The 10254-nt window shown below is 44.5% G+C and overlaps 1 protein-coding gene across 1 annotated transcript in view; it reads right to left on the bottom strand.

The window, feature by feature from the left end:
• The window catches only part of grin2ba (glutamate receptor, ionotropic, N-methyl D-aspartate 2B, genome duplicate a), a 116199-nt gene that overhangs the window by 53649 nt on the left and 52296 nt on the right, over positions 1 to 10254 (bottom strand). Inside the window, exon 4 of the mRNA XM_008284559.1 lies at positions 1827 to 2019. Within this exon, the coding sequence (XP_008282781.1) occupies positions 1827 to 2019 (193 nt within the window). The remainder of the gene's footprint in view (positions 1 to 1826; positions 2020 to 10254) is intronic.

Raw genomic sequence — 10254 nt, 5'->3', positions numbered from 1 at the left:
TGACGGCGTATTATCTGACTGAACAATCCCACAGATTGGCTACGTTCACACTGCAGGACTTGATGCTCAATGAGGATTTCTTTGTGACTTCCTTCACATTTCCAGTTAAACGCGACTTGTATGTGATCTGCTGTGTGAACTTCATACGCCTTATAGGAAAGTTGTCCACACGGTGTGTTGACATATGAGGAGTCAACATTACGGTTGGACGTTTCCACCTTGAAGCTGCAGTGTACTGATGACAGTCTCACAAACACACATTCAGACTTCTGGAGTGTCGCACACAACAACTGACCGATCCTGTCAGCTGGTAAGACATGTCCGATGAGTCCGATATTACAATGAGGCCAGGACTTCATAGATCTGCACCTTCTATAGGAACCAACAGCGTACAGAGTTACGTCTGAGCCATTTTAAGGCAGGAAGGGATTATTCTCATGGGGAAAAAAACTTTTAAGTATGCAAATTTAATCCACAAATATGAGTTGTAGGGAGTTGAAGAACGTGTGCACTGGGAGGACTTCAAACTTCTAGAAGTTCTGTGATTTGTATCCTCCTCGATGTCACAGTTAAGCAAACGTACGTCTGTTTGTGACGCATGTGTTTTTGTTCTCCTTTCGACTTTACAGCCAAATACTTATATACTAGATGAGCCAGATTTATCATTCTAGAAAACCAGAAAATGAAAGAGAAGCTTTATTTAATGCAAACTGTTCTATCTTCCTAAACCTGACCGTGTAGTTTTAGCACCTGAAGCTAACCTAAAGTTAATGGTCCCAACATGAGAAGTAAACCTCTGTTCACCGGGTGAACGTCCTGCTGCTGACTTCTGCATCTTTCCTCCCTCTTACCTCCAGACTTTGTGGTTCCTTCCAGCTGATAACCTTTCCTTCTACATCCCAGTCTTTTAGGGAGGAAAACTCACTGCATTCAGTAAGTGAATGAGAATGCAGTTAAGCTGTTTGTTAGAAGTAGGAGAGAATCAGTGTGAAGCCTTCAGGTATCATGATGTGATCGTGTTGTATGTAAAAGGTGTTTTAATCACATTAAAGGGGCATTCCACCTATTTGGAACATAAAGTTCACTTTACTTTGAAGTGTGAAAAATTAACCCAGTTGTATTTTAACGACGTCGTCCTTGTTGCCTACAGTTTGGTTAATGAGAGTTTTAACTGAAAGAATTATCTGTGAAGACTCTCAGTCCTCCAGGTCATGGTTGTTCTTGTAGATTAATCAACTGGACTTGCTTGAAGACGTTCCACCTCTCATCCAAGAGGCTTCATCAGGTCTGACTGACTAGTTGGGAGTTCCAGATACTGATATCCTTAAGGAGACATTAACTCCTGAGTTTGGGTTTTAATTGGGGGGTTGTTGCTCCTCGCCCTCGTTGGAAGGAAGATGAAACCACCTCGGAGTAACAACCCCCAACTGAAACCCAAACTCAGGTGTTAACGGCTCCTTAATAAGTATCTGGAACTCCCAACTCGTCAGTCAGAGCTGATGAAGCCTCTTGGATGAGAGGTGGAACGTCTTCAAGGAACTCAAGCAAGTCCAGTTGATTAATCTACGAGAACAACTGGAAGAGGGAGATGTGAAGGACGATGGAGCAGAGTTAGATTTAGGAAATATCAGATACAAAAGATTCGCATTTGTTGATTTCTGAAAGTTCAAACTTGTGCAGCATCAGAACGTTCTGATCATCCTGCACATAAACATGAAGCTTGACGGCTCTCATTCTCCAGCGCTGTGCAGGAGATCACAGCTGGTTTCTACCCCACACCGTCACATCCACACCGTAACCACTCAGCCTCCGCCAGCTTCACCCACCTGAGCACTTCGTTGGGGTTGCCTGAGATGGGGGTCTTCTTGTCGGGGGCTCCGTGGCACTCGGACTTGAGCAGGGTGTGCGGCCCGCGGTCCATCATCATGGTGGAGGTCGCCATGGTGATGATGGCCACGCCGTCGCGGACTCGGGCCTCGAGGCCGTAGTCCCACTCGTCGTAGGACACGGAGAGCAGGCCTGCAGAGAGGAGGAGAGGAGGTGAGGAAAGGAAGGTGAGAAGGGAAGGAGGAGAGTTGACTCTGAGGAGACAAAGCAGAGACAGACAGATGGAGGCGGCTAAAGCGGGGACGGGCTGGGATAACTCTGCCGGGTCTATAGAGTGTACATGTTCTGAACACACTCCAAGAGACAGAGCATACACGAGGCGCTGACTCAGAGAACAGATGAACAGCTCTCCGGTTCTGACTGCATAAGTGTCTATCACCTTGCCGTGTTTGTCCATCTGTCTGTGGAGAGCGCTGTCTGTCTCTGTTTGCTGGCCTCTGCACCGTCGGTACGTCTGTTTATCTGTCCTTCTGTCCGCCTCAATCCTCGTCTCTTTTGACAATCTGTCAGATGTTTATGAGCGTTTATTTGTAGGTCTCTGTCTGTCTGTCTGTCTGTCTGCCCTTCCAACGATCCGTCACGCCGTCCGTCTCTGCTGCTCGTTGTGATGCAGCGTCTAGCGAGCGTCCGACACTCGGAGCAGGACTTTGGCTTTAGTCATCCAGTCTTAGTTCGTTATTAATCCAAAACACATTTTAAAAACACAGACGAAAGCTACGAGACGACCTGATTGAAACTATTATGAATCTATTAAAGCCCAGCTGACATTCTGATAATGAGTTTAGCCGATATTAAAGCTCCGTTATTGACAACATCGTCCATAGTCGTGACATGATTAACTCGTGACAAATAGTCACCATTAATTGATGTTTATCTCTTTTTAATGACCGATCGTTTGGTTCATCAGGTGGGATCGTCCCCGGCCCGGCTCACGGGGGTTTAATTGTGCCGGATTAATTTCGTCACTTTGGATCGGACCGGTTTGTTGGCTCCGATCACATGCCGATATTAGAAGATTCTTTTAAACGATCAAAGGTCTGCGCCACCCGGTTAGCGGGGTAATTACACCAACACCCCCCGCGGAGCAGCGAGGAGCTCAGGACCGATGTGGAGCTCAGTTATTAACCATCGTCGAGTTATTTTCCCGCTAGTCAAGTAGATTTTTTTGTTAGTGCAGCTATTAGCTGTAACTGCTCGGCTGAACTAATTATCTATTTCAAATCAAAGTCAAAGCAATTAACAAATTACAAACGTCCTGCTGCGAATCAGGTTTTAAACTGTCATGTCAGCGGGTTCGCTGATTCGTCGCGTCCTCGTCATGTGACACTCTGGATGGTGTTTGATGCTCCATCACAACTCAATAAAACGTCTTCTCGTCTTGCAGCTCGTTTCATTTTTATTCATAATATTAAAACGTAACAAGGCTCGTTACTTCAATCCTGCAGCACACAAACAACGATCCGTCTTTGTTTCAGTATTTATCGTTCCGTTAGTTGTTCGTTTATGTCGGCAAAACATTAAAAAAAAAAAAGCTGAGGAGTGTTTCTAAAGATGTTGTCCTCAAATCTCCTGTTTTATGCAAAGATAGCGGTGGAAGGAAACCAAAACAAAAATAACAACAATAAAAAAACGTTCAGTTGATTAGCAAAATGGCAGGCAATTAATTTAACGGCTGACAACTAATTGATTAATTGATTAACTGTTGCAGCTCCAGCTGGTTTGCCATCAGACTGAGGTGACGTCACGCTGCGGTTCTTGGGTTTAAAAGCCGGACAGAACCACCGTGACATCCCCCGTTGGTCTGTGAAGCCTTGAGTTGGTCACCTGTAAGCAGGTGTGACTGGGAGTGGTGGATCTGGCTGTCAATCACAAGGTAGCCCCGCCCCCAAAACATGGCCTCCTTTAAACATTTTACAAAATAAACATCGTGCTGCTTTCAGAAAGTCTTCAGACTAGCGATACAGGCCATAAACTCATGAGGACAACGTGTGTGGAGAGCAGAATGTACATTTATAGTTCGATTGGGAGCATCTGTAACAGAAAGCAGTGGTTCTCAAACTGTGGGTCGAGGCCCCCATGGGGGTCCCAAGATCATTTCAGGGGGTCACCAGATCACTGTAAAAAATAAAAAATAAAATAAAGCCTACATCTATCAAATAAATGTGTGTGTACTTCTTCCCACTCCTTTTTCTAATTTGTTAATATTATGATTTAATTATATTATTATTCTTTTTTGCTCATTTTTAAAATTATTTTATTTTGTTTTTATATTTTTTCCCTTTCATATGTTGGAAATAAATTCAATTCATTCATTCAAAAGATAATTACTGTAAAGAGATGAATCTGTGGAATTAACACATGAATTTTTAACGAATTAATGCCTGAACAACAAACTTATTACTCATCAGATATTAAAAATTCAAACTGGGGGCTCATGAACACAAACTCATGTTGTCTTTGTGGGTCGTGGCTCAGAATCTTTGAGAACCTCTGTTCTAGAGGGATCAGTAAAACATTTCTGATTCTGATTCTGACTCCTTTCTGCACCGCGGTCGTCTGTCTCTGTGTTGGAACTGTGATGGACTGGATGTGGACTCTCAGTCAGCGGGGACAGACTCCAGGGCCCCCCCAGAGCCTCCAGAGGATCCAGCGTTGTACAGAAGATGGATGAAGCTTAGGAACAAGTCTGAGGTCCTTCATGTTAAGGTTTATGGTGAGGAGCCGTATTGTCTTTAAATATCATCTGGCAGGTGTGTGTTTGGAGCTAAACTACTGAACAAGAACCGTCCTGATCATCAGCAAATGAGTTCTGAAACAACCGGTGTGTGTTTTGGAGCCCATTAGACTCGTCCTGCGGGGTCACTCGGCGAAGCGATGTCCAGCTTTCAACTCAATTTATCTGCCCGTCCGTCTCTCTGTCTGCCATTTAATCTGTCCTCCTCTCCGTCCATCAGCCGATCTGCATCCCTCTGACAGCGTATGACCAACATGTCAGCCGCCCCGCTACCATGTCAGCGGGCAGAAATAGACAGGCAGCCTGGCAACCTGCCCTCCTCGCGGGGCTTCAGCGCTGACAGCTCCGGCCCTCCAGGACCACATCTAATGTCACACACTGTTGACACTTTCTCAGCGCTCACTCACTCACTCACTCACTCACTCACTCGCTCCCGTTGCTTTTTACACACTTCCACTTTTACTATTTCATGGGGAAGCTTCTTTCCCGGGAAGTTTCATGCACGTGTGTGATGCACCTGCAGGAGCTGCTGCATGGCGTTCCTCTCTCTGGACGTGTTTGAATGTCACAACACAGACACGTCAACGGTTAGAGCTGAGCAGCACCGAAGCAGCTGCACAGGCTGCTTTTTCTTTTTTGGTTTTCTCTGGCCAGTAAAGTGGCTTCTGTCTCTGTGGGTGCTGTGTCAGGCTGCGTCTCTGTCACAGATATGCACACAAAGGAAAAATCACAAAGATTCATAGTAGGTAAAGCGATCGGGCGACGTAGCAGCAGCAGCCGATATATTTTTAGCAGCGGCTTATTATTGTCGGTGATGTCAGATTTGGCGGTTACGGTGTGCAGCAGTAGTGAGAACAGAGACGGGTTGGTAGGAGAGAGAAGGAAAGAAAAGACGAAGAGGGACAGGATGAGCAGCGAGAGAAAGATTGAGAAACACAGAAAGCTGAAGGGGAGAGGCTGAAATAGTACGACGAGAACACAAAGAAGTGACGGCAAAAAAAAAATTAGAAATATCAGGAAGGAGAGGGGAGCGAGGAGGGGAGTGGGCGGAGGAACGGTTCCCCAGAGCGCTACTTAAGGAAGGCATCAGTGGAATTACCCAGGAGAATTGGAGGCTCTTCATCACACACGGTGCAAATTATTAAGTGTGCCTCGTAAGCAAATTAGCCCCACAGCTAGCGTGCACCTTCTCCTGAACCTTTGAACCGCTCGATTCAGCCACAGTGGCACGCTATAGGCCACTTTGTCGCTTCGCTGTGCAACACTTTAGACGCTCGTCTGACTCGTGTGGTTTTTGTCGCACACGACGAAGTTGAGACCAAAGAAAAGTGTCGGTTGAATAACTTAAAACTACAAATGTCATCTCAGTATCGAGACTTTTCTGTGATAGAAGATTCTTCCTGCTTATTTCAGGCCAGCGTTCAACTAAAGTCGACGCTTCCTCGTGACTAAAACATTTAGGTGTTAAAGTCTCTCCTAAAGTTGGTGCTACGCGATAGTGGGGAAAAAAAGATGTAATATTTAGTTATTCTGCCATATGTTGTAATATAAAAAATACAGGAATTTTAACCTTATGAGTTAAATATTATTTGGGAAAAACTGATTATTCCAGAATGATTTTGTAAGAGAGTGCATCAGCAAAAAAATAAAATAAAATAAAATAACAATAATAAATGAAATAAAATAAAATAAAATGTAAAATAATAATTTAAAAAAATGTAAAATAATAGTAAAATAAAATTTAAAATAATAATAAAACAAAATGTTAAAAAATAGCAATAGTAAATAAAATATAATAATAATAACACTGGTCCACACCCATTTTGGTGTCAAAGTTTTTTTGAGCTGATTTTGGACAATGTGCTGAATCCAAATATTACATTGGCTTTGCTTAATTAGGTCAAAATTTTGATTTGTCGCCACATGATGCAATTTACTTGTTTTTACCTTTACAGATGTTTACGCTCATCAACTTTTGGATCATTCAGCTTCTGAAAAGGATTAGGAAATGAAATTTTTCCTCTAAAATCTGATTTCATATGAGAAATATTAAAATAAATCAATCGCTGATGTCAAAACATGGAATCGATTTAGTGGTAAAATTGATTTTTTAAACTCAAGTTGGCAATAAAACCCGACCTGATGCAGAAAAGCAGACGTCATGTTTGGATTCAGCGTCGCAAAAATGTTCTAAATCAGTTAAAAACATCCTAGACACCTTCACAGAAGTATTGTTTTGTAACCCAGTGTAATAATAACAAGACTTTTTGAGGGTGAAGCCTTTTTAGAAAGTGCAAACGATGTGGGAACCGTTCTCATGTGCCGTAACACTGGCGTGCCTGGATGTCCCTCAGACTTTAAACTCCTCCTAAAAGCTTTGTGGTGCTGATTTAAACAATCAAACTCTACCAACAGAACTCCTGGTTTGGTCATCCTGCTTTCCATACGACTGGAGCTGCACCATTACGGCCAAAGTGATAATTATTTTGTCTGATATTGAGATGGCGCCAATTTATCACGATCATTCATCGACTTTAAAGACACAACATTTAACTGCCGCTCACCTCCATGGCGCTGTTGCTTCAGTGTTGGGCTACAGCGCTGAAATAAGGCGTTCTGATGTCCAATTTAAGGTGAAAACATCCGATTTGATCTACCTGGGCTGCTTCGATGAGCCCATAACATAAATACTTGAGCTGATTATTTATCTTTAGGAGGCAAAAATCACGACTCTGCTTATTATTCTGCTAAATGTGCAGCTACACAAGAAGCAGTTTTCTTTCTTAGAACCAGATTTCTCTCCTGTTTTATCCTCGTGTTGCTGCGTTTAAAGTTTTTAAATAAATTTGGGGATCCGATAAACCCTAAATCAGAGTAAACGATTAGTCTGTGAGCTGCGTCCTTTTTGTATAAACCAGAAAAATAAAAGACAGCTGACGTGATATATGCGGCTCGACACAAATTGCAAGTCTTTTATATGCTTTGCTAACTCATTCTGAAGCTGCTCTCCGTCCAGCTTTTACAGACTGCCACCGGTGAATCCAATCATCGTCTTCCTTTTATTGGCAGCACAGATCCTGCAGCAGCTCCGTCATCTGTACAGTCACACATGATCATACTGTGCACATATGTGAAATATCCTTTTTTTTTAAGTGACATATAACAGAAATGCTTTATCTGATATCGTAGGCGCTCCACTCTGAGCGACGTGTATTTTGGCACCTTCTACATCATCAGAACCAGACGATGACATTCAGCCTGATGTCTACGTGATTCATGATAATTCACCGTTAACCGAAGCAGGTTGGTGTTTGTCCATCAGCCTCTCCAATCACCCCGGCAGCGCACCGGCTCCACCCGATTATCTCCACGGCAACATAAATCAGGAGCGAAGTGATTTACATAAATGATTTGGTGATATATCAAAGTTTACAGAGTGGAACCCTCATTTAGAACCGAGACACACACGTGGTTCTGTTCATCCAGACCAACACCAAACACACACACACAACCCGTCTGATTGCTTCCACCCGTTATTTTCTCATGCAAATGAAACCCCCCGAACCAATCCCGCATTTCACAGACAGGCGCACGGCGACGCAAACACGGCAAAGTACAGCGCACACTCCTCGGCCCCGTTCGGAGTAAATCACCCGCGGATGCCGATACGGGAGCAGAGGCAAAAAAAAGTCTGAGTTACGGCGTCTCAGGAAAAGCATTTCCCAGAAACTGCTGAGGACAGGCGGCGGTGTAATATCTCCCCGTCACCGTAAATCAACGAGCCAAACGCCGGCAAATTATCAGGCTCGTACGTCCGGCGTAAATACGCCACCTGCTCCACGGTTGGCCCTCCCGCAGAGACGCCCCCCAAGTTGTGCAAAGTTCCATTAGTTAGCACGGCGGCGGCGGCGACATCGCTAACGGTTAAAGGCTTGTTTCCCACTGGGAGCTGGCCTTTCTAAAAGTGTCTCCACCCCCGAGTGCCCAAAGTCGCCTTACATGAGGCGGTGTGACAGGCGTACCTGTCAGAGCGCGTGAGCAGCCTGAGTGGTTAATGCAGCCCAACCTGGATGTCACTTTGTCTCCACGTTTGACCTTCAAAGGTTAGAATGACCTCCAGTGGTGCTGTGGGAGGAGAGCGGGGGAGACTCACTTCTTATTAGGAAAGGTCACTTTGTTTGCTTTGGGTTTTTTTTTTTCTTTTCTGGTCTTGCAAAGAAAATCCAAACCGAGAATGAAATTTGAAAAAAAAAAACAGAATTTCAAAGGCTCGGGATGGGCTCTGTGGTGCCAAGTAGGCCGAGAGTGAAGCAGTGACTAATGGAAACGGGTGATGTGTGCTCTTTATTACTTTATTACTGGTCCTGGTGATTGCCAAAGATAGACGGTTCAGCACCGGGTCACGTTTAGAAAAAAGAGAAAGTCTAAGGATGCTGTAGAGCAGAGCGACACCGGTACATATGATCCAGGAAACAGCTTCTATGTAACGAGCTGCGTGCGGTTTTCTGCTATTTATATGTGGATCATATCGAATTGTGCCGCCTGTTCAGAGGAAACCCAACACCGAGTCAACAAAGGAACGAGATTTAACTCATAGCTGACAACGTGGTAAATCAAACAGGTTATTAGAGCGATATATGACATTATTATAACAACAAATTGCATCGATCTAGACTCTCACGTTATCTTAACTGAACCCTTTTTGTAAGCAGGAAGTTGGCTAAAAGTTCTGAAAGCAGCTCCCCGTGTCCAAACCAAAGAGACGCTGATTGAAACACATCAGTCTGGGAAGAGCTCCAAAGACTCTGGGACGCCACTGATCCACGCCGACAGAGACATTATCTACAAATGAGTCGGAACAGCAGCGGATCCGTTCAGAAGTGGCCGACCTTGAGCTCGACGACAACTAAAAGATCCAAAGGGAAGATCGGAGGACCTGCAGGCGTCGCTCACCTCGGTACAGATCAGGGTTTGTGACAACATAAACCTAAAGACACTGGGAGAAAAACAGCACTGAAGGATGTTCCTCAGACCGGCGAGTCAAAAGTTCGACGTGTCCGGTTACGTTCCACAAAAGCAGCATTATGGTGAAGCCTGGAGGTGGCAGCATAACGTCTCTCTGCTGTAATTGAGGGGAAACTTAAATTCTGCTCTCTGGCAGAAAATCCTGAAGGAGATCATCCAGTCATCAGCGTGTGACCCGAGGCTCAACTGCAGCCGGAGAGCGATCCAACCGTATGAGCAAGTCCACCTCTGAATGGCTCCAGAGGAATAAAATTAAAGGTTTAGAGTGTCCCAGTCAAAGTCCAGCTGAGATACTGCAGAGGAATCCTGAAGAGAGCCGCTCATGCTCACAAAGCTGCAGAAAAGCAGTTCTTATAGTAAAAGCAAGTACAGTGATGTCAGAGACAAATCTCCAGTTCTTGGGAGTGTTAGGTTGGAGTTCAGGGACGCAAGTACAGTCCTGACTCGATAATCCGACCCTTAACAATCCTAAACCTGCTATCCGACAGGTTTTTAGGAAAAACCAACAGAACCCATAAAAACAGCCTTAACATAGCGACAGCCTTGGATTGTGACTCCGACATGACATTTAATGTCACCAATCAGGATGACGGCGTATTATCTGACTG

The sequence above is a fragment of the Stegastes partitus genome, unplaced genomic scaffold (genome assembly GCF_000690725.1).
Source record: "Stegastes partitus isolate 25-593 unplaced genomic scaffold, Stegastes_partitus-1.0.2 Scaffold363, whole genome shotgun sequence".
In the NCBI taxonomy this organism is placed as follows: Eukaryota; Metazoa; Chordata; class Actinopteri; family Pomacentridae; genus Stegastes; species Stegastes partitus.
Note: the sequence above shows the minus strand (reverse complement) of the source record. Positions and strands in the feature narration are given on the sequence as shown.